The sequence below is a fragment of the Pelophylax lessonae genome, assembly GCF_965119305.1.
Source record: "Pelophylax lessonae genome assembly, chromosome: 3".
NCBI classification, from domain to species: Eukaryota; Metazoa; Chordata; class Amphibia; order Anura; family Ranidae; genus Pelophylax; species Pelophylax lessonae.
The window spans coordinates 602,688,505-602,713,861 of NC_138770.1; the positions used below are offsets into that span (position 1 = coordinate 602,688,505).

General features: G+C 45.2%; 1 protein-coding gene across 5 annotated transcripts in view; it reads left to right on the plus strand.

Annotated features, from left to right (window-relative positions):
• The window catches only part of CDC42BPA (CDC42 binding protein kinase alpha), a 459,430-nt gene that overhangs the window by 378,307 nt on the left and 55,766 nt on the right, over positions 1-25,357 (plus strand). For all 5 annotated transcript variants that reach the window (XM_082251633.1, XM_082251634.1, XM_082251637.1 and 2 more), the window contains 7 exons: positions 3,631-3,736; positions 16,393-16,529; positions 16,699-16,838; positions 16,918-16,999; positions 18,865-19,081; positions 21,490-21,552; positions 23,389-23,982. In XM_082251633.1, coding sequence (XP_082107759.1) covers positions 3,631-3,736; positions 16,393-16,529; positions 16,699-16,838; positions 16,918-16,999; positions 18,865-19,081; positions 21,490-21,552; positions 23,389-23,982 — 1,339 coding nt within the window. The remainder of the gene's footprint in view (positions 1-3,630; positions 3,737-16,392; positions 16,530-16,698; positions 16,839-16,917; positions 17,000-18,864; positions 19,082-21,489; positions 21,553-23,388; positions 23,983-25,357) is intronic.

Sequence of the window (25,357 nt, forward strand, 5' to 3'; positions counted from 1 at the left end):
TGGAATGTAATAAACAGTTTAAGCTCTGGATGGTTAACCCTCAACACCTGTGTGGATTGTCTCGTGATTGAGGGGTTACGGGCTGGATATGGCTTCTCCGCAGGCTGTGGGTGCCTTTGGAGGACAGGAGACACAGTTTCGGCGGATGTGCCCAGCTGGGGTACAAAGATCTGTTACATTGGTTGGCAGCGGTGGGATGTCTCCTGCAGTCCAGGACATCCAAACCACCACCAGGATTCAAGATCTGGGCAGCTGCCGAGGAGTGATACAGGGACCAGCCAGCATTAAAGCGGAGTTCGGGAGGAGGCTGCAAGGCATGCAGAAGCACCATAGGGGACCAGCGACAGAGCACACAAGGCTCGGCTGGGAGGATGTGATCCGCCGGCAACTCTGGCATGAGGCGCTAAGCCACGAGCGGCACCATCAGGGGAAGATCCTTCCCTCCTCCACAGACATGTACCGGACGCAGTACCGTGCGCGAGAGGTGTTCCTGAGGGAACGACCGCGAGATGAATGGAAGACAGAGCTCGGAAGATTGGTCCAGGAGGAAATGAGGCTGGACGCCAGCTACAGAGCCCTCCGGTGGTTCGCGGCTCAACTGTGGCCAAGTACAGCAGATGGCAGCCCAACAGAAGGCGTTGGCTATGGCGGCGTGGGGCTGCTCCATCAAAAAATGTACGGAGACCCAGACTTTGGGAGCGATGAGGAGTGGCGGCTGGAACACATTCTGGATTTCCGAGAAGAGGTGCTGGACCTCCCCGACGAGGCGTGTGACCTGGAGGAATTGGAGTTCCTGGTTGAGCAGGAATGGGAGCTCGAGATTGCCTACAAGCGGCTGTTTGATGGTGATCAGCAGCCTGGCATGGCTCCCGTTGCCTGGGACTGTCCGAGAGAAATAGCAGACAGCCACGAAGATGAGAAGCAAATGGGGCCAGGGGTGACCCTGCGTTTTCCCGTACTAACTGCAATGGAAGAAGCAGCGATGATACAGAGGGCACTGCGAGCGCTAGAATGCCGGAACGCACCGGAGGTCCCCCAGGCAGCGAGACAAGCTGATAGCATGAAGGTCTCAGAAGGGGGAGTTGAGACAGGCGCTGGAAGGCTGGGAAATGGTGATCAGCAGCAAGTCCAGAGTATCTCATCTGGTGCCCCAGCAGAAGCGCTGGCTACAGGGCAGAGTGCCCCTGGCATCTGCCCAGCATCAGAAAAAGAGTTGGATCCGGAGAGTCTGAGAGAGGATCTGCGTGAGCTGTTTTCCCAACAGCAGATATCCCCACCAGGAGTAGAGGAAGCAATTCTCCCTCCCCAACAATTGGACACTACCCCAATGTTCATCCCCCCAGCAGAAGCGCTGGCTACGGGGCAGAGTGCCGCTGGCCTCTGCCCACCCTCAGAGGTAGATCCAGGGAGTCCGAGGGGTGACCCCAGTGAGCCGTTTCCCCAGCACTTGGACACTACCCCAGTGTTTATCGCCCCAGCAGAAGCGCTGGCTACAGGGCAGAGTGCCCCTGGCATCTGCCCAGCATCAGAAAAAGAGTTGGATCCGGAGAGTTTGAGAGAGGATCTGCGTGAGCTGTTTTCCCAACAGCAGATATCCCCACCGGGAGTAGAGGAAGCAATTCTCCCTCCCCAACAATTGGACACTACCCCAGTGTTTATCCCCCCGGCAGAAGCTCTGGCTACAGGAGAGAGCGCTGATGGTCTCTGCCCAGCATCAGAACCAGAGATGAAGAATCCGGGAGACAGTCCCTGCAAGATACCTTCTCAACGGCTGGTAACTACACCAGGAGAAAAGCAAGTACCCTTTTCTCCCCAAATGCATAGCCCTACCAGCCTACATTCCCTACCAGCGGAAGCGCTGGCATCAGGGCAGAGGATTATTCAGCTCCCCCCAATATCTGCAACCCAGCCCCGGATAAGAGGAGTGCAGACAGCTGTTCCCACTCTGCAGCGGCTGTTTTTATTCATGGGAGACCCTATGTGCGGTTTTGCTCCCCAGCGCCAGAGTCGTACTTTTACTTTTCCTGGTTGCCTGGGGTGGAAGTTTGTGACTAACACAGGTCCAGACCAGTTGAGGGTCAGGAACCTCGTTAGTCTGTTTTTAAAAGGGGAGAAATGTGACAGAACCCACTGTCACTGTGTGTTTTGGAGGGGACTGTGCGCAAGCCTCCTACCGACAGACTATGGGCCAGGAGATAGTGGAGTTTGGCACTGCAGCCTTTTGACTTTACCATCCACTACTGCCCTGGGAAGCAAAACGGCAATGCCGACAAATTATCCAGGCAAACAGACATTGACTCTTTGGGATTTGTTACCCGACTAACTCAGGCACAGACCAGTTGGAGGTCTAGTACCTGGTTAGTCTACCTTTGGGGGGAAGAGATGTGACGGTACTAGCCGTCACTATGGGTGACGGATCACCCTGTCCCTGGATTGTAAACCCCTTTGTGTCATTTTCTTATGAGTTTGGGACATTGCATTTTATTTTCCCTTTATTCATCCTCTGAACAACTGACTCATGGCATTGAGTTAATGTAATGTAATGTTACAACCCATCCCCCCCCCCCCCCCCCTCCTGTTTCTGTGTCTAAGTGTGTGGATTCATGGCAGACAATGGTCTGAGTTGGAGACATCTCTCCACAGGGGGTGTGTATTAAGACTGCTTGTTTCAAATGTACAAATGTTCAGTTCTCATTGGTTAGTCTATGTTCCCTCCCCCCCCCCCCCTTCTGTGGCAAGGCTAAGGGGAGTTTCCCTAACTGTATGTAAAACTGTGTCTTGGAATGTAATAAACAGTTTAAGCTCTGGATGGTTAACCCTCAACACCTGTGTGGATTGTCTCGTGATTGAGGGGTTACGGGCTGGATATGGCTTCTCCGCAGGCTGTGGATGCGTTTGGAGGACAGGAGACACAGTTTCGGCGGATGTGCCCAGCTGGGGTACAAAGATCCGTTACAACTTTCATGTCACAAGCGGGGCTGGCGGAGGGACAAGACCTCTTCGTTGCCTAACCACAGCAGATAAAAATAAGATCTACCCTGCTAGTCAGAATGTATTGTGTGGCAGAGCTGTGTGTATCTCAGAACTGCATATACCTTTTATTATACTTCTAGAAACACATCACAAATTAGATTAGGAAGGTCACCATGAAACGGTCACCCTTAGATGTTGCAGAATAAAAATTAAGATTCTTTTTTATAGACTGAGTAAATAATGTCCAGGCTTGGTAAGGATCGCGATCATATGGTCGGGATTTGCCCAGAACCCTGGACCAGCAACGGGCTCAGCCTCTCAGCAAGCCACTGAGAGCTTAAACTGGCCGCTCCCCGCCCCTCCACAGCCCAACATTTCTGTGAGTGCGGTGGAGGGGGGCAGAGCAGAGACCTGCTGACTGACAGTCACCAGCTCTCTCAGGGAGCCCTGAGATCCGAGTGATTGGTGGTGTTTGATCATTCGGTTCTCTGTGTTAGAGCTGGCGGGTGACAGATGCATTATCGGACCTAAGCTGCATCTACCTAGATAAGTATGAATAAAAAAAACCCCAAGCTTATATTTCTCTTATTGTTTTAGCGAAAAAAAAAAAAATCACATTTTAAGGAATACAATATTAAATTTCTTTTGTTTTGTTAGCCCAAAGCTCACCAGTTTGTTGTGAAGACTTTCGGCACGCCAACAAAGTGCAACCAGTGTACGTCATTGATGGTGGGTCTGATCCGACAGGGCTGCACCTGCGAAGGTACGTTTGCAGCACAAGCAATCTTTCCCCTGTCTGTTCATCCAATGGTGTAACATTAAAGAGAAAAAGATGTTTCTTTTAACATTTGTCACATGCATACCTGCGATATGGTTTTTGTCGTTCCTTTAATGAGATTATCATCTTTTCTGCCCACGTTTTAGTGCCATTGACACCTCTAACCAGTGGCTGCCTAAGGACAGATGATGGTGTTACCCTCCCTTTATTTGTCAAGGCCAATGACCTTTGGGCTAGTCATATCATATGTTGGTGTGACTAGTGGTGTAACTATAGCCTTTGCAGCCTATGCAGTTGCTATGCATCCATGAAGTTGGGAGGGCTGCCCTTTTTAGGGGGGGGGGGGGCTTTTAAAGTGTTACTAAACCCCCAACAGTAAAATCAGCCTGTATATGCAATAAAGCGTGCTTTTTATTACTCATTGTGGAACCTAAGGAGTTGTGTAAAAAGGCTGTTTGATCCTGTCTTCTCTGATCCTCCCCTTTGTTTACTGTCCCCAATCCATTTGCTGATAGAACAGAGCCCTAAAGGCACTCTGCACATGCTCTGTTTAGTGTGTATTGCTAGAGTTTTTGGGGTTTTTTCTTTGTTCAGAGGGTGCCTTTGGTTGCCCAGTTCCAACTTCAAAATTACCTTTTCTCTAGCGCTCATTGACAGACGTAGTCCTCGGTGATACACCACCTTCGGGTTATGTTGCCTCCACAGGAGCAGGACTAGACAGGAAATTAAAAAGCTCTGGCCACACCCTAGGGGCAGTCCCAGAGGGTATATCCTCTCTCTCTCTGCCTCAGCAAATCAGTTATTTTCTGTCTAGTTAGGAGTAAGGACCTAGATACCTTGCTGGGATCTTAGGTCCTGGCAAGAAATTTTTTCTTAAAGGATTTTTTAGACAGCTTTTTTTCTCCAGTGTTCCTGTGAGATCTTCAAGCAAGAAAGCTGAACTGGGCGACGGGCTGGATGTTGAGATCCGGTGGTCACCCCAGTTCAGCCTACGAGCGCGTGCAGGCCATAGCTCCGCCCTGGGTCGGCCGCGACAAAGTCCCATTAAAGGACTGTCCACGCGAGTTAAACGTCTCGCTGAAACGCCAAAGACCATGAGTCACGGCGTCCGTATCGGTCGACAGCCCTCCCGCCCCGGTGGAGAGGGGTACTGTCAGGAGTTGGTGCCCGCCTGGTTCCGGTATGGTGAGTAGTATGTTCCCCCTTTTCCCCTGACGGGTCTTGTGGTGAACGCGATATTCCCATGCAGAGAGAGTGTTGTGTGCCCTGCAGCACACCGCTATTCGGTACAGGCCGCCGCCATTTTTTTTGCTGGATCGCACGAGCCGCCATTTTGGCGTAGCCTCGTGTCTCCAGCATGGGGGCGGCCATGTTTGAGGTGATCCAAACACCTCGTGGAGCTTGGGGGAGGCGCCGGAAGGCGTGCAGAGGGCGGAGCCGCCTCCTTTCTTCCTGGGCAGCCAGCCAAAAGACTTCCTGTTTGTCAAGACAGCGCTGTAACCTGTTGCAGTTAAACTCTGAGCATCAAGTGGTGAGCCTGGGGGTCTATCTCTCTCTCTCTCTCGATCGATAGGGATCCCTAGCAGGTAACACTAAGGGGCTTTTGTGGCGCTGGGGGTCTGAAAAAAAAAAAAAAAAGTTTTTTTATTTTTGAATTATATTATCCAGGAAGTGACTGGAATTATCATGGACCCTGCCACACATATTCCCCCACCTGTTTCCCTCGAGGGGGCCACGGGACCCGCCGGTGCACAGAGTATAGAGTCATTTACAGCAATTTTGGAGTCTATGGTGGCTCGGGTGGAGGCGGCCTGTCAGGGACGGGGCTCAAGGAAGCGACCCCCGCCTACCCCTATACTATCTGACACCTCTGACTCTGATTCAGAGATGGTCACTGCAGTTGCAGGTTCCTCTGCAAGGGCTGTTATCCCAGGTAAAGCCCCCTCAGACAGTGAGGAGGACGCTTCTTCTCCTGCTATAATTCAGGAAGAAGCATTGGTGGACGCACTAGTTGTGGCAGTGCAGGAAACCTTAAAACTTGAGGCTTTACCGGCAGAGGCAACTGAAACAGAGATTCCTTTTGGTACTAATAAGCCCATCAAAACGGTGAAGGTTTTTCCTGTACCTAAATGTTTCGGTAATCAGATTAAAGGAGAATGGGAGCATTCTAAACGTACCTTTACTATTTCCAAGCGTATTGCTAGACGCTATCCGTTTGAGGAATCCATCATTAAGAAATGGACGGTACCACCAGTGGTGGATCCACCTATTTCCAGGCTGAATAAAGCCACGGTTATTCCAGTGGAGGACACTTCGTCCTTTAAGGATCCGGTGGATCGAAAGATGGAAGCAGAGTCCCGCACCATCTTCTCTCTGATAGGGTCAGCATTTAGACCAGTAATTGTTATTGGTCTAGTTTCCCAGACACTTACGGAATGGGCGAAAATGGTACGCCAAGATCTTAGGGGAAAAGATATTCCCCAGGAGACATCTGATTTGATGGAACAGATTATACAAGGGCTACAGTTTATCTGTGACGCAGCCTTGGACACTACTCCCTTATTAGGGCATGCATCTAAGTCAGCGGTGATCCTCAGACGTGTGCTGTGGTTAAAATGCTGGTCAGCTGACCTAGGTTCCAAAAAGACCTTGACTAATCTCCCTTTTCAGGGGAATCGTCTATTTGGGGCCAACCTAGATGAAATCATTAAGGATGCCACTGGGGGCAAGAGCACTTTTTTGCCACAGGCTGCTAAAGCTAAGGGACCTCGCAACAAGCGAGGACCTTTCTTTACCGCCCATAAAGGGCGCCCGGCTGGTACTAGCGGGAAAGGCAAGACTCCTCCAGGAGGGTTCAAGAAGGGCTGGTCGGACAAGCAAAGGACCAACCCAGCCAAACCCGAAGCAAAGGAGTACACAGCCTGAAGGTGCGCCCCCACCCGGTTTCAGGGTGGGGGGACGTTTTCACCGGTATTCAGGACATTAGATCGAGCATCAACCACTACTACCGGTGCGATTCTTCCCTTCCAACATTTAAGTACTACAGGAAGCGGTAGTTACCGTTCCCTGAATAGATCTTTTCCTTTACCTTTTCCTAAGATTAGTCCCGATACCTCACAGGAATCGGATCTGGTTGACCAGATAGGCCAAGTAGCCTCTAGTCGGGTGACTTCGGTCCCTGAGGTTCAACCAGAAAAGATCACCTTTCCTGATAACAATCAGGTATCTGATAAATGTGTGGGAAAAGAAAACGACCAGACTTTCTCGGATGGTCGGGGCCAGATACCTCTAGGGACGCCTGGTTCAGATTCTATCAGCGCCAGTGGTCCTAGAAATTCTAGGCTGGCCTCCTCAAGCCGGCCTGGCCGACTTGGACATGTTAGTCGTAGACGTTCCGTGGGAACTTCGTCTCAGGGAGTGTCTGTGGTCTCAAGGACCAATTTACCATCATGCTTTACAGTCGCTGGGTTTAATGGCCTGGCCATTGAGACCCAAGTATGAAGGACAGAGGTTTGTCTACTTCAGTCATTCCTACCCTTATTAAAGCAAGGAAAGCGACTTCCAGCAAAGTCTATTATCACACATGGAAGACTTATATTGCGTGGTGCGAATCTTTAGGATTTCCTCCACGTACCTATTCGGTGACTCGAATATTGGCCTTTTTTGCAACAAGGGGTTGAGCAGAAGCTAGCCTTGAGCACCATCAAGGGTCAAGTTTCAGCATTAGCAATCTTCTTTCAGAAACCTTTAGCTACCAAGTCCTTGGTGCGGAATTTCATCCAGGGGGTGCGGCACCTGGCTCCTCCAGTCCGCGCGCCCTTACCGTCCTGGGATCTTAATTTGGTTTTGTCGGTTCTACAGAAACCTCCCTTTGAAAACATCAGGGAGATTCCCTTGCTTACTTTATCCCAGAAGGTGGCCTTCTTGGTGGCTATTATCATGCCAGTCCCCATACCTAGTGATTCATAGGGATAAGGTAGTACTTCATCCTAAGCCATCTTTTCTTCCTAAGGTGGTTTCAGATTTTCATCTGAATGAAGATATTGTACTACCTTCCTTGTGTCCTCAGCCCAAGCATCATCGGGAACATGCGTTGCATTCCTTAGATGTGGTTCGGGCAATCAGGGTATACCTGAAAGCTACGGAATCTTTCCGTAAGACGGATTCACTTTTTGTGATCACGGATGGCCCCAGAAAGGGTTTGCCTGCATCTGCCGCGACTATCGCCAAATGGATTAGACAAACGGTGGTACAGGCTTATTCTATTAAGGGTCAGAGTCCTCCGTTCCCTGTTAGGGCGCACTCCACTCGAGCGCTCAGTACTTCCTGGGCCTTTCGCCATCAGGCGTCAGTGGTCCAGGTATGTAAGGCGGCCACCTGGTCGTCGGTACATACCTTTACAAAATTCTATAAAATTGATGTGACGGCATCGGCGGATGCCTCATTTGGCCGCAAGGTTTTGCAGGCTGCAATTTGAGGAGACCGGTGGTCTACCTCGAGGGTTTTTTTCTGTTGGAAAAAAAAAAAAAAATTTTTCTCTTTTTTTGTTGAGTCTCATCATTAAGGATGAGCATTGTAAACTTCTAGTTGGCACCGGTTGGGCCTTCTAGATTGGGATTTGATTTCATTTTCCCACCCCTCAGTTGTGATACTGCTCTGGGACGTCCCGAAGGTGGTGTATCACCGAGGACTACGTCTGTCAATGAGCGCTAGAGAAAAATGGATTTTTGTAAAATCTTACCGTAAAATCCTTTTCTCTTAGCTCATTGACAGACGTAGTCCCCGCCCCTCTGTTTTTTGAGTTGGGTTAAAATCTCTAAAGACTGCTTTTTCACATAACTGATTTGCTGAGGCAGAGAGAGAGAGGATATACCCTCTGGGACTGCCCCTAGGGTGTGGCCAGAGCTTTTTAATTTCCTGTCTAGTCCTGCTCCTGTGGAGGCAACATAACCCGAAGGTGGTGTATCACCGAGGACTACGTCTGTCAATGAGCTAAGAGAAAAGGATTTTACGGTAAGATTTTACAAAAATCCATTTATTTTATTAAAATGGTAAATTTTCTCAGTTTAAACTTTTGATATGTTTTCTATTTGCTATTGTGTATAAAATATGGGTCTATGAGCTTTGCAAATCATTGCATTTTGTTTTTATGTAGATTTTACACAGCGTTCCAACTTTTTTTTAGAATTCAGGTTGTATTCTTTGTGGTTGTTGAGAAATGTATGTAAATTATTGTTTATCTCTGTCACTGTCCCTGTTGGTTAATGTCTAGTACACATGATGAGAAAATCGCATGAAAAATACTGCTTTTGAAGCGATTTGTACAATAATCTGATTGTTGGCAGGGCAGCCATCAGAAATGTTGGGGCCCCTTACACAGCTTTACGACTGGGCCCCCCGATGCTTGACAACCAATCTTCCCAATGGCCGTCCCACCAAATCTGCCCACTGACCATCTTACCAAGTCCTTCAGTGCACCCACTTTTATTTTAATACTCTTACAACTTAATATATGAAAATGAAAAGTGTATTACAAGTCATCAGTGCGTTCAATATTTAAAAGTAAGAGATTACAACCTCTTTGATACATGAATCAATCAATATAACTCTTGACTGACTAAAGCACAATACCTTTATTCTCTTTAAAATTCAATTTAACAGGCATAAAACATAAACACAATATTAAAAACCAAAAAACCATCAGGTCCCCACATCTTATAAACAATATTGTATTTTTTCTATATATTCTTTATGCATATGTGCATGAATAATTAATCACCAAGTATATTAGCTTTAGATCAAAGGAAGGGATTCAGATAGGCTGCTGTATCTCTAATGATAAATAAGGATACAAAATGGTGGATCTAAAAAAATCCACCAATCAACTAGACTGGCAAATACTGCCATATTAACATAGCTGAAGGGAAAGGTGAACCATATAATGTGTAGTCCACTTTTAGAAACCTACATTTAGCTTGAATATGCAATTTGTTCCTATACAGTTTTTAGTCAAATAAGAAGATGTATAAAAGTTCAATGTATGAATGTAATAGGTAAGCAAGTCCCCTGAACTGGTGAATGCTACTGTATTGGTGGAACTCCAACAGAAGAGAATGAGCAGGACGAATATAGACCACAACTTCATGGATAAACTCAGTTGTAACACTCCATTTGTAAATACTGAATGCAAGCAAGTCCAGAGGAGGAGTGGGCTAGCTTTGTTTGGCATGTCCACCATATAAAAATATCTTAGTAGATGCTCACTATGATGCCCCACTTACTCCCTCTTGCTGCAAACACGTATTCTGACACATCAGTATTTGTGGATAGAAATAGAGACAGAGGTTCCCCTAATGAGCCTTCTGGGGACAGGAAAACTTTGGCGGCAGTGACTCCTATACGTTCTGTGGTCCGGAGGAGGTGGTGAGATCTAGGTAACATTCTTCAATATATATCCTTTCCATAATCTCCAACTGCCTCCCTCTCACAGATACTAATTCATACAAAATCGGAGCACTGATATACCCAAAGTCCCTTTTGAGCAAGGATCCACTGGTTTTATAGCATGAAAAATAGCAGCATCTGCTATTTTTCTGCTATCTATATTCCAGTACACCAAGGAAATTTCCATTGTGCAAATCTCCAATTCTTTGAGAGCTTCCCCGAAATGCCAAATTTCTTGAAGCCAGAAACAAAGTTACATCCAGAAGTCTTTCTAACAAAGCAGCACATTTTTGGGTTTCACTGTCCAAACCTTTTTGCAACTGGGAGTCCAAACCATGGCCTGCAATGGACATTTGAAGCTTCCTCCAACTCCAACAGTGTTGCTTGTGATAAATGGAATTTTTGGTGTTCTGGCAATCGATTGTATAGGAAATGCCATTTGTTTTTGGATGGATTAAATCCCTCTCTTTGACAAAAGAAAACTAGTAAATTTGCCATGGTCAGAAGGGAATGCACAGCATGTCACACAGTACAAAACATGCTTGCTGGTGCTCCACCTAAGCCAGTCCCGTACAATTCTTTCCCATTCATTTGACGCTTTTGCATATAAAAGAAATTCACTGAAAGATCTTTGTTCACATTCCTTGTCCATATCTTTTATCATTTCCTTTAGTTCTTCTTTACCTAAGCCACAAATCACAATCCTTTCTCTGTCTTTGTCTGTCAGCACATCTGGCCAAACTGCTGGATCCTTCCAATCAACTTCTTCCTCTTAATTTTCCACAATACTAGAAATGTGTCCAGGCTGTGTTTCACTTTTTTTCTTGTAGATATTCAGTGTGAACTTCTGGATCAGTGACAAAAGATGAGCTGCAGGAAGCAGAAGCAGCCTCTTCTGGTTCAACAGGAACTCCTTCCTCTATAGTTTCTACAGTGGTTTCTTCTGTAGTTTTTTGCTTCTTGAAGAACTTTAGTAACACCTTTTTCTTTTTCAGTTTTTCTTCTTCCTGTTCTCGTTCTCTCTTCTCCTTGCGCTTCTGTGAACCAGACTTCTGCAGATACATTGTAAAATGTGAATTTGTACAATACACAAAACTATGCTGGGAGTAACCAGAAATGCGTATACTTATTTCTCCTAACGCATACGTGGACAAATACTATAAAATAACATGGTAGTTTGGCAGACAAAATGCACACTTTGACCACTTGCCTACTGAACACTTATACCCCCTTCCTGCCCAGGCCAATTTTCAGCTTTCAGTGCTGTCACACTTTGAATGACAATTGCGCAGTCATGCTACACTGTACCCATATGAAATTTATATCATTTTTTTCGCACAAATAGAGCTTTCTTTTGGTGGTATTTAATCACCTCTGGGTTTTTTATTTCTTACAAAAAAAAAAAAAAAGACAGAAAATTTTGAAAAAAAAAAAAAGTTTTTCTTATTTTCTGTGAGTAAATTTTGAAAATAAATACATTTTTCTCCTTTACTGATGTGCGCTGATGAGGCGGTACTGATGGGCACTGATAGGCTGCACTGATGAGGTGGCACTTATGGGCACTAATGAGGTGGCACTTATGGGCACTGATGAGGTGGCACTGATGAGGAGGTACTAATATGTCGCACTGATGAGCACTGATAGGTGGCACTAATAGGCGGCACTGATGAGCACTGATAGGCGGCACTGATGAGCACTGATAGGTGGCACTGCTGGGCACTGATAGGTGGCACTGCTGGACACTGAGAGGTGGCACTGCTGGGCACTGAGAGGCGGCACTGATGGGCACTGAGAGGCGGCACTGATGGGTGGGACTGATGGACACTGATGGGTGGCACTGATGGATACTGACGGGTGGCACTGATCAGCACTGATGGGCAGCACCATCCGTGCCCACACTCAGTGCCCATAGTGCTGCTAGTCAGTGCCCATCAGTGCCTAGATGAGCAGGCACTGATGGGCACTGACTGGCAGCACTATGGGCACTGACTGTGGGCACTGATGGGGGCACTGATGGCGGGCACTGTGGGCAGTTATGGCATTTTTTTCCCCTCTTCTGTAATCAGGGCACTGGTGATCAGTGCCCTGATTACATTCCTCTGTGTCCCCTTACCGGTGATCACGTCTCCTCTTCCTCACACTGCAGTCTCTGTGTGAGGAAGAGAGCTGGCGATGAGAGATGATCTCATATGTTTACATATGAGATCATCTCTCATTGCACGGTCCAATCACGTGGTAAATGGCCGCTGTGATTGGCCATTCACCACGATCTGTGATTGGCTGTGTCCAAGGGACACGGCCGACACAGATTTTCCCCGATGCGCGCCCGCGGGAGCGCGCGGGGAGCCTGTCACTGGGAGGCCGTTTAAAGACGGCCTCCCGGAAATTAGAGCCCGCGCTGTAGCCGTCTTTCGGCTATAGCGAGGGCGGGAAGTAGTTAAAACAGGTATACAAATGTAAAACAGTGCAAATAATACTAAACTTTCAAAATTGAAGTCCAAGTAAATAATGCCTAAAATACACCCATGTAAAAAAAAAAAAAAAAAGGAATGTAAACTTTTAAAATAGAAAAAGTGCTACTTAAAAGTGCAAACAGCTCAGTGCAACCAAATATTAACAAATAAATATTAAATTCCACAAACACTTTTTGTTAAGTAAAAGTGGTATAATAAGAAATAAATAACAGAGATAAAAAGGAGACAAACTGAGAACAAAGGAAAAAACTGCAAGATTTATTCAATGTACACTGTAAATGCTGTACAAAAAGTGCAAATGAAAATGTACTATCAAATAGCAAATTTGAGAAATGCTTAGTGTTAAGCAAAAGTGCTATAAAAGGAAGCAACCGAGATAAAAAGGACTCAAATGAGAACTAAGGAAAAAAGAGCAAGATTTATTAAATGTAAAACGCTGTACAAAAAGTGCAAATGAAAATGTAAAATCAAATATTAACAATAAATATCCAAAGTGAGAGATACTCACTGTTAAGTAAAAGTGCTACACAATGAACCAATAACAGGACAAAAAGGAGAAAACTGAGAACAAAAGATAAGAGCAAGATTTATCCCCTGTAAATAGTTAACACTGTACAAAAAAAGTGCAAATGGAAGTGTACAATCAAATATAACATTTGAAAAAAACAAACCCCTTGAAGGAAATTTAAAAATTGTTACTCATCTACTTCTTCTGTGGAAGAGCTTTGAAGTTAAGTGCATAAAATACTCTGCAGTCTGTTGTCTTCACAGTCAGGATGGACAACTGTATTCATCACTGAAAGTGTACAATCGGCAGAAAAAAATAATAAAATAAAATAATACATTAGTTACTATATTAATTTATAAGGAACATAACTTTACACACATATATACTATAATATATATATATATATATATATATATATATAGTTTCCTCTATTGACACAAATTAAGTGTATGTAGGAATCCCTTCTGCCAAGACATTCTCTCTAAGTACAATCCTTCCAGGTCAGTCTCTTTCCCAGTACAATCCCTCCCCCTCTCCCCCCCAGGTCAGTGTGTCTCCCAGTCAGTCTGTCTGTGGGGTGCAAAGGCGCCTAGTGTGTATGTGTGGGCTTCAGGGTATGACACTGCTTGATTGCTGGCAGGGTGTGTATCTGAAACATTCAGTACCCACCACACCGTATGCAGGGATTTAAAGAAAAATTAGAGGATGAAGGGGAGGATCGCTTTAAAGGTGGAACAATGGTAAATTTCCAAAATGTACACCACAGTGCCCCGTACATCACTGTGCCCCCTATACATCACAGTGCCACTTACATCACAGTGCCCGTACATCAGTGCTGCTTACATCACAGGGCTCATATATAACAGCGCAGCTTACATCACAGCGATCTGTATAACAGCGCTGCTTACAACACAGTGCCAATACATCAATGCCACTTACATCACAGTGCCCGTACATCACAGTGCTGCTTACATCACAGTGCCAATACATCAATGCCACTTACACCACAGTGCCCGTACATCACAGTGCTGCTTACATCACAGTGCCCGTACATCAGTGCTCCATACATCACAGTGCCCGTTCATCAAAGTGCTCCTTTATGACACAGTGCCCCTTTTATTGCAAGCCTTCCCTGCTGAGTACCACCTTAGCAAGTCATAGGCACTGATCAGCCTGGGGTGTCCTTTCCCTATGGTCTCAAGCTGGCAGCCGCTGCCATGCTCACAGTGGACGGAGACAGGAGATTCTGCAGATCTGGAAGGAAGGCGGGAGCTGGCCAACTTAACAAGCGGGTACTTATCCACTTGTTAATTTTAAAAGGCTCCCGCACTCTCTGCAGATAGTCCTGCAGCACCTCCCACTCCCTGTGAGCATGGCAGTGGTGGCTGGCGGGAGACCTAGCAAAAAGGACACAGCTGCTAAGTGGTGGACCGTGGCCCTGGCAGGACTTTCATTTGGCATGGACCGTGGCCCCATTTAGTGATCCCTGCGAGGTACCAAGAGCCTCTCATGGGGCCCCCCACTGACATCGGGCCCTTGGGCCACTGTCCCATGTCAGTGGGGGGCCACTGTCCCATGTCACTGGGGGGCAAATGTCAGTCTGCCCCAATCCCTGTCCACAATGTATCCCCATCCCCACCCAGAATTATCGATCCTTCTCCCAAGATTCTCTTCGGGGATGGGGATACATTGCGGAAAGGGATGGATAATTCCGGGTGTGGATGGGGATACATTGTGGAGAGAGATGGAGGAATCTGGCCTGGGCGGGAAAGGGGATGATGGAGTTGCATTGTGAAAATGGATGAGGATGATTCTGGGTGGGGATGAGAGTTACTAAGTGAAGAGGCTCTCCACAGTGTAATTCCTTTCCCCACTCAGCATCATCCCCAGCCATTTTACAATGCATTGCAACTCCATCATGTCTGGAGTTTGTGTCCCATCAGGAGTCCAAACAAAAGCACAGGTTGACCAGCAGTAGGCTGCAGCTCCAGCACATCACACATACAAAACTGATGATGATAATGGCGTACGAGCGGGGGGAGGAGGGGTGCTGCGGGTGTTGGTGGTGAAGATCGGAAGCTATTGTTTTTAAAGTGTGTAAGGGAAGTGGTCCCCGGGCCCCTCTAGAGGCTCGGCCCCCTTACACCAGTACTGCCTGTATGTACACCCCTGATGGCGGCCCTGATTGTTGGTACGCAGCTTTCGAGAGCCGATCACGACAGTTCATGCCAAATTATCTTGAGGGACAGACCTGAAAATTTTTCTCATACAATACCAGAGCGAACGATTTTCATTTAATCAGTATAGTATTCGTCCGAAAATAAACGAAAGACCAAGAGCACACATGCTCGGAAATGAATGAATAGAATACATTACATCACTTACAAAGTTGTATTCTGTCTTAGAAGAATTTTCACAGCTTTAGTAACCTATTTGTTTTTGATATGAGACTAGCATGCAAAAAAAAAAAAAAACAGATGATCGTTCGTCCGATATTCTCATCGTGTGTACAAGGCCTAAGTTTCCCCTCACTTTGTGTTTTGCCTAACAGCTTTAATCTGGACAGAAATTGAGATAAAATCTTCAAATTAGGAGGACAGAATGTAATAAGATCCTGACGATGGTTCAATCCCTTTTACAATCTATTCAAAGCTAAAAGAAAAGTTTTGACTGGATTTGGACTTTAGGCTTCTCTAATGCCTCGTTTCCACTGAGCGGAACGGTTCGGGTCGGTACAGTTTGGAAGGGTTAGAATGGTCCGGTCTATTCAGGTGAGCGTTTCCACTGCAAGTCGGGCCACCAGGGACCATGCGGGGTTTACACCAAATGAGGTGTTTGTTTTGCTCTTTCATTTGATGTGAGCATTGATGGTTTCCTGTCCGCCAATCAGAGGACTCTATCGTGTGACGACAGTAGCTCCGCCCTAACCGTACCGTACCATTTCCTATGGCCCTACATCTGAAGCAGGACCAGGAATGGTGCGGTTTGGTTCGGTTGTATGGGCCACTTTCATAATGGAAACACTCAAATTAGCGTACCGTACCGAACCGACCCGAACCGATCCGCTCAGTGGAAACGAGGCATAAATTTCTCTTGTCTGTCCAGCATCCCTTTCACCTCCTCCCAGATCCTATTCATGCCAACGTTTCTCTTGTACTGACAGAATTTCTGTATGAGTTCCATTCATGAAATGTTGTTTTTTATTTTGTTGCCAGTGTGCGGTTTTTCTTGCCATGTAACTTGCGCAGATAAAGCGCCCTCAGTGTGCCCCATTCCTCCTGAACAGACCAAGGGACCACTAGGCATTGACCCTCAGAAAGGCATTGGAACGGCGTATGAAGGACATGTTCGAGTAAGTAGGCCAAGAATTACTGCTACATGCTGGATCAGATTCCCCAAAGTCAACATTTCTACTAGTTGTCCTAACTGTGCTTAGATATCACTGACACCTTTTGTCTGTATATTTTTGTCCATTTTATTAAGTAGCCTGGTACTATTGTAGTGCTGTGTTTTTTTCTCAGGTGCCCAAGCCAGCGGGAGTGAAAAAGGGATGGCAGCGAGCACTGGCAGTTGTGTGTGACTTCAAACTTTTCCTATATGATATTCCAGAGGGAAAATCCTCCCAGCCTTCTTGTGTGGTGAGCCAGGTCATTGATATGAGGTATGATAAGCAGCAAGGTAACTACGGCAGCCATCTTTTCTTGTTTGCAGTTTTTGTAATTTCAGTATTCCTTCCACAGAGACGAGGACTTTGTTGTCAGCTCTGTCCTGGCCTCTGATGTCATCCACGCCAATCGCAAGGACATTCCCTGCATTTTCCGAGTGAGTGACTTAAATTTTTCCCTGTTTTGTGTCTAATCCCAAGCCCTTTTAGGAACATATATCACCAACACATTGTCTACTCCTATTAAAGATTCAATTGGCATGAAATACAGCAATGACATTTGGGAACTCTACATCTGCACCTTCATCAAACAGCATCACATTTGCACAATGAAGGAGCTGATGTAGCGCTCCAAAACATTTATAAAGTATTTTTATGATGAAAAATTGATTTTTAGTTTGAGTGGACAATCTGCTGGTGATATATGTTCGTGGCTCCATTCTTGATTTATCACTACAGCACTCAGGAAGGAGGTTGAATATTGTTTGGAGTGCACGATACAACATTATTCATATTGATCCCAAGCACTGTTTTATCTGTGCTACGAGTAAAAAGGCATCCAAAGCCACACCACATTTGTCAAAAAACGTTATGCCAAAATTCAGATTTTTTACAATTTCTCAAATGTAGCTTCAATCTTCAGAAATGACTCCCATTAGAACAGAAAGTAGAATAATGGCTCACTAATGGTATCCACACTGTTTTAGGAGTACCCAGCATCTATTCTGTGTTAAGTACTGGGGAGTGTCATACAACGTTTTGTATTTTTGTGAAAATCTTTAATAACAACTGTTAATTATTTGATTAGATCTCTTATAGCTTTGGGGATTTTCAAACAGGTCATGTGTAGTTGGAATGATTCTCCTTCGGCAGCTCTCCAAGTAGTGGGGACTGAAGGTCGACCCTTTATTCAAGTAGAAATGGGTGCGCAAGGAAGAAAGCGCCAAAAGCAGAATGTATTAGGTCCACAATTATATTTATTAAGAAACTTGTATCATAAAAAAAATCAATGCATTTCAGAGGTTCAAAGGGTCCCCCTTCATCAGGGCTTGGTACTTTTAAACAAAGCATGTACTGGACTGATAAAATTGGAGAGATCCTGAAAGCTATTTAGTATGATTGCTTCAGAGGTCTGTCTCATCTGCCACTTCTGGACCCATACTGTGGCCACTTACACCTCAATACAAGTCTGTATTGCTTCAGTGTTACTCAAAATATCTAAAGTGTATCTAAACCCAAGAACATATATGTAATATAGTGAAACTGTATATGCCGTCATAACCTTTGATACTGTACCTCGTGACACCGCAAATAAATTGGCAACTTCAGTCACAGAGGCACCAGCTTAGCTGGCACCAACAATTTGCTCTCGTTGAAACTCCGTAAGCTCTGACATGACTCCATATTGCTAGCAGCGCATGCGGTGAATTATGAAAGTGATACTTCCCACCTGTTAGCTAGGTGTCTTATGACACATCCCGCTTTCAATGCAAAACAAGTTGTCACTTTCACACCTGCAAATCATGTAGTGTTTCCAAATTTTTGTCCAACCCCTGTATGGATAGATATTTCTACTTGGGCTGTTTCTATATTCCACTAAATGTATGCCTATACATAAAACATATTGTTTTCCTATCAACATGCCTATCAACATGCACCCATTATTAATGCATTTCTTGAAATATGCCTAGGCATTATTTATAGTCTTATATATTTTTCTAGCGGGTTATATTTTGTGGGAGTGCTTATTCACTTTGTTCCAAAGTTCCTTCAATGGTAACTGACCACACGCAGCCCTATCAAGCTGTCAAGTTGCTCAGTAGTTTACATTTACACAAAGCACCCTTTTTTCATTATAGTTTTGGTACACCTAATGCTTAGGACAGATTCACTTTAAAGTGACCCTGATGAGCAGTGATATTTGAGGTGCCTGAACAATGAAATCTAGTGTCCTTGGGGTGTGGTTTGAATTATTTTTTTTTCTTGCAAATAAATGCTTATACTAATTTATGTTCTTTTTAAGGTGACAGCTTCTCAGCTCTCTGCATCCAGCAGCAAATGCTCCATTTTACTCCTGGCAGATAGCGAGAATGACAAGAGTAAGTGGGTGGGGGTACTGAACGAACTGCACCGCATTCTGAGGAAGAACAAGCTAAAAGACCGATCGGTCTACATACCTAAAGAAGCCTACGATAGTACACTGCCACTCATCAAGAACACCCAGTCCGCTGCCATTCTCGGTGAGCTGCTATGGAAAAATCACGTTTTTTTTTTTTTTGGGTTTGTTGTTTTGAAGTTGGATATTATTTATACTGTGCATTAATGTTGTGACAGAAAATCTTTTAGTGTTCGCATATAATAAATAAATTTACTAAACAGTATACTTAATCAGTTAAATAATTTAAATGCCCCCAAAAAAACCTTCATCCAAATATCTTTGTTGTGTCCCATGAGCAGGGTTTTGTTTCCATGTGCATGAGCTCTTCTGGTGAAATTGCTGGCACCCCCAAATCCCACTCTGTGTCTCAGGAGTCCTGACACCTACTTCTGTGAATGAGGTCTGCAAGCATAATGTACACTCTTCATTCATAATATAAAGCAGCTACTAAGTTTAAATAAATTCACATATGCAAGGTGCACTTGGGCAGGGCAGTTCATAAAGCCGTGTACACACGGGCCGAATGCCAGCCGCCATCAGCCAGTAAAAAAAAAGGCCAACATTTTGTCTGTGTGAGAGCCAGCAGGTCCGATAGAAGCCAGCCCTTTGGCTGGATCAGCGTGCTGATTGGCAGGGGAGGACTGGGCCAGGGAGCAATTGCCCCCCGGGCCTCTCTGAAGCCCAATAAAAAGGCTGCACCGCTTCTGCCACAGACATGTCTAAAGGATTCCTGGTGAAGAGAAGTAAGAAGTCTCCACTGAGTGCGGGATAAAGACATGGACAGAGCGCAGGCCTCCCCCCAGTATGGATGGTGTAAACTGTGTCTGAACAGAGGCCAGTTCCATGCACTACTGGAGACTCTCCTCCCCCGGCCAGCCCTGATCGAGCTGTCCAAGCTCCCCCCAACTGCCCCCTGCTGGGCCAGGTCAGGAACCCATATTTGGCCAGTGAGTAGACTACCTGGAGCGGAGCTTAAGCCTGGAATGGGGGTCAGGAGGAGGCGGGGAAGAGGCATAGTGGGAACGGGGCCGATTCGCTGCACCATGGGCTTCTGGTTTGTATTTGCCCCCTGGACCAAAGGTTGCCAGTCAGCCCCTGCTGATTGGAGTGTTCTGGCGAGGGCCATTCCCCTGTCAGGACACAACAGCTCAGCAGGGTAGTTTAGTGTACTAACATCAGATTAATAGTACAGCTGCTCCGACCGGAGCTGACAGTTTTTTTTTTTTATTTCAACCCACTAATAGTGTGTACCAGGCTTTAATCAACACAGCTGGTAAGCACTAAAACAAAGTCTTAACTGTTTTAACAATTTACGTGTAAAAGGACTTTTTGTTGTATACATTTACAAAAATATGTAAAGCCACACTGCTGCTCCAAGGCACTTCTGCAAATGCTTTCTCCAGACTGACAGCTCTCCCATCTTCGGACACATACTGCATAGCAATGAATAAATTAAGAGTGGGTTTGTCTTGGAGATAGCCCAATCCTCCTTAACATTTGTGGACACTGACCGTACTACACACATCCAAAAAACATCATCTAAATACATTGAGCGTGTGTAGAATGGACTGTCCTTCCACCACTCCCCCTTTGCACTTGCCAGCAATTCCTAACTGTCAAAATGACAGCCAGAAGTTGCTGCTGCTTTGAAAAATATAGTCCTTCTGACAGTTTTTATAAATGCTATTCAGAAGCAAGAGAGATACAAAGTAACATTACTTTTTATCTATTCTGTTTCATTTATCTGCAGGTCAAAGGATGAGTTCAATGTGCAAATTATGTCAGTTAAAGCAACCTGACAACTTAGAATTTGTTCCTAAATAACCTCTTTATTAACCTTTAGGTTACCCTAGTTAGCCATAATTTAAGTGATTATAAAATATATATATATATATATATATATATATATATATATATAGTAAATAGGCCCCAGGCCCCCTCTTTTGGCGTCCTCCACTGGCGCTCTGGGCTTCCCCCATAGCAAGCTGCACATTCCTTGTGCGGAAAAAACTTTGCAAAGGGATTGGGACCCCTGAAATGTGTAGCGGTCCGCCCTTCCTGTAGATGCTGATGGTACCTCTATGAGGTGCATGAGGGATGGTTGTAGACGCTGCCGCCTCCCTTCCATGTCAGGGTCTAACTACATTTGAAGCAGCTAGGGATTGGAGCAGCTACCCTGTGATCTCACCATCTGCTACACAGCTTTACCCTTTCTGCCCCTCAGGCCATTCACAGCTTTTTTTATTTTTACGTGTAAGTGTGCTATTCCTTGATTCTGTACACTAATCCTGTGCCCTGCTGTTTGCTCTCTATTAATGAATACAGAGCTACATTATTATGTTTTTTAATGCCTGCCTGCCTGAAGTCTATCTTTAATTTACAGCCTCCAGTGTAATTCACTCTTCAGCATAAATAAAAGCATAGAGATGCTTTTATTCTATACAGTATATATTCTATCTATATTACTGGATTCTGTTTTGTCTTCTACAGATCATGAAAGAATAGCACTTGGAAATGAAGAAGGGTTATTTGTTGTTCATGTCACCAAAGATGGTAAGAATATCATGTCTATATATTCAGCTTAATACATTTGCAGTTTGAGGTAACATTTATAACACGGTATAAGATTTCAAGTACCTGCAACCAAAACTTTTTCTTTAGTTTTGGATATATTTTGAACTCTGCTCCGCCATCTCCGGCTCTTGCCTTCCGCTCACCACTGTCACTTGTAAACATAAAAGCCTTATTCTGAGAGCCGTGGAGGAAGATGTGTGGAAAGGTGGGGGGGGGTGGGGGAAGAGTGGTGCAGAGGTCAGAGCTGAGGAAGGGTTGGAAGTGAGATGCAGATAGCCTGTGAAAGAGAGCTGAACCCTGCACACTGTGCATAGCACACCCCCAAACCCTGCAGTCAGTACATAGCACACCCCTAAACCCTGCACACTGTGCATAGCACACCCCTGAACCCTGCACTCAGTTGACAGGGCACCCCTTAGCTCTACACTATGTAGGCAACGCAACCCTGAACTCTGCACTATGTACGTAGCACACCCCTGAACTCTGCACTATGTACATAGCACACCCCTAAACTCTGTGCATAGGGCCCCCCTGAACTCCTCTTAGCCACTTTAAGATCCTCCCCAGTTCAATTTGGCCACACCCACCCTTCGGTTCAGCAGAGGGGGGGGGGGGGGTTGAGTTCCTTCACCTATTCTCTGAGAAAGAAAAGCCCTTGATAAATATTTTTAGTCTTACAAATACAACCGGCCCTTTCAGGGCAACCGCAATGCTAATGTGGCCCTCAATGAAATTTAGTCCGACACCCCTGGAGTAGACAGTGGTTGGAATCTGGAAGTTTTTTCGTCACTTTCCCATTGGTTTGATTACTCTTTAGGGCGCTTTCACACAGTTTTCCCTCTAGACCGTGAGTGCAGTGTACCTGCGGGTTACCTGCGCTTTGCCATAGGCTTTAATTGCATCAGGTTTTTTTGTGCATTTTCTGAAAACACATTCAGAAAATTCCTGCAGGATACAGGTCATCAGTTTAGTTTAGAGTTTACTGTGAATAATGGCCCTAGAATTATTGCTCTCACTCCAGTGTAACATGTGTGCCACAGTGAACATTTTCTTACATAGGCACCCCTGTAGCTTGTTTTTACATTCCTATGTGGGTAAGGGGGATCAAATTTTTTAATTTTTTTTTGAAGGGGTAGTGTTTAAGCTTTTGGATGTAACTTTTGATGTATTTATTTATTTTACACTTCAATCATGGAAAGTGACAGAAGAACCTGGAAGTGACGTGTGTAGAAGCGAAGAGGCGACTGTACAGCCACCCGCTTGCTTCCATCTGACAGCTGGTGGTTGGCTTGCCAGATTTACATACTCAGCAGCCAGGAGTGTATGTATAAAACCCTCCGATGCTGCATGGTGGCAGCAAAAGGGTTATATTTAGTCATCGTTCTCACTTTTCAAAAATAATCTGATGGGGGTTAATTCTAAGCCTTCCCACTATGTTAGAAAACTAGTTTGTGTTGACGTTGGAGGGGATTTTCTGTCAGTTCCGTTTCTGACACAAGAAAATGACTAACACACATCCTACAGACAGAACTCTGTCCTCCAAAGTTTTACAGTTGTCATTGGAACAGAAATTGGGAAGAAATACTCCAATAGGGACATCTAACAACTGTCTAAAAGGGATTTTCTCTTACTTTGTATAGAATTCCCCCCACTTCTTGTTGTGTCTATGTGACAGGAAGTGAATGGAAATGTCTCCAAAATGAGATGCAGACAGCAATAAAGAAATCTTACAGAGCTGCTAAGAAAAATGTTTTTGACTGATTTTTTATGGAAATGAGTTTGAAGTTTAATCTCTCATTTGGTCTTTCATTGCAGAGATTATCAGAGTCGGGGACAACAAGAAAGTCCATCAGGTGGAGCTGATCCCACAAGAGCAGCTCATTGCTGTAATTTCTGGTAGAAATCGCCATGTCCGCCTCTACCCTTTGGCCTCCCTGGACGGCAGAGAGACTGAGTTCTTCAAGCTGGCTGAAACCAAGGGCTGCCAGGGCATAGCGTCTGGCCAGGTGCGGCACGGCGCCCTCACCTGCCTTTGTGTGTCTATGAAGAGGCAGGTACTCTGCTATGAACTTAACCAAAGCAAGACCCGCCACAAAAAGATCAAGGAAATCCAGGTTCCAGGCAACGTCCAGTGGATGGCCATATTTAATGAGCGTCTGTGCGTGGGTTATCAGTCAGGCTTTATCAGGTACCCGCTGCATGCAGAGGGAAGTCCTTCCAGCCTCCTCCACAATGATGACCACACATTGTCCTTCATCACGCAGCAACCTACGGATGCCATATGCGCGGTGGAGATCTCAAATAAGGAATACCTGCTGTGTTTTAGCAGCGTTGGGGTTTATGTTGATTGCCAGGGTCGGAGGTCACGGCAACAGGAGCTGATGTGGCCGGCGGTTCCTATGACTTGCTGTAAGTCAATTGTCTAAAACAGCTATTGTGATAAATTGATTTATATGCGTTTGACATGATTTTATAATTGGGAAATGCATCATTGGCTTTTAAAAACAGAAGAGACTTGCGTAACAAACAAGGGGCTCATCTCATTTTAATGGAGATTTGTAAATCATTTCTATCTGTGTAGCCAACTGTGCATGTAGAACATCTAATTCACAGCTGTGTACCCCTGTTTCCAGCTTATCTTTTATTATTGTAAGATGTGAACACTTTGACTTCTCTGTAGTAGGTCTTGTCATTAACTGGGAGAGAAGACCATTTAAAGGATTCTAAACTCAAGGCCAAAAATGTAATATATAACAGCTTATCAATCCTTAGATGTGGTAGCTGCTATATTTTTATATTTTAAAGCTAAGCACAGAAAATACCACAGAAATGCAGTATAACTTCCTGTGAACTGATTTAAAAAACAATGTTGTCTTCCTTCCAAGTTATCTTTTGTAAACGACTTACTTCCCAATGTGATGGAGATGAAAATAGGAATATGTGTTTGTATTTCTGTTCTGGATTGACATTGATGCTCCTCCATAAATAGAGTACAGTAAGTGAGCATTGTCACCCTTGGACAGGAAGTGTTACTAGAAGGGTCACTGGGTAACAATCGAGAAAAAAATAGTGCAGCCACCACATTTAAAGACTGGAAGGCTGAAATATGACATTTTTGTTTTTGAGTTCAGATTCCCTTTAAACCAATACATCATCAAAACTGAGAGGGATAATCTAAAGCCATTCATCAGACCATGAGCAGTCTGCAGGGCACAGCATCAAGTGTGAGAATTGCATTGACGCCCAGTGGCATACCACTCTCCATAGCAGCACACAAGAGTGTTATGGGGCTTGGGGTAGGTTCCCCTAAGTATCTGCCAGAGCAGTGGGTGTTTACTATGAAGCGGCAAGTCTATCACACAGCCCCACAGGGCTGACTGATCATTTCCTATTGTGAATGAGAAATCAGCACTGCGGGCTGTGTGATCTGTTTTCTGGCTGCTGGTGCAGTGGAAGTTCCTGTTTTCCTAGTCTGTTGTGTATGGCCAATATCAAAATAGGAAAACCATGCTTCTTGGTAGGCTGTAATGATTATTTGTGGACATTATTGGATTTTTCCTGCACTAGCAGAAGAATGACAGGGCTACTGGCAGAGAAGAACCCTCAGACACACAGAGATAACGTAGTGCTTGAGTAGTCAGGCCAAACAGTAGCACTGCTTGGCCCCTGGCACTGAAAAAAAGCCACCACTAAAACTCTAGTATCAGCCCGGCATTGCCCAGTTCCCACCATGACAGCAACACCCTTCTGTGTATAAAGCAGCCAGGCCAGCATCAATGCCAGT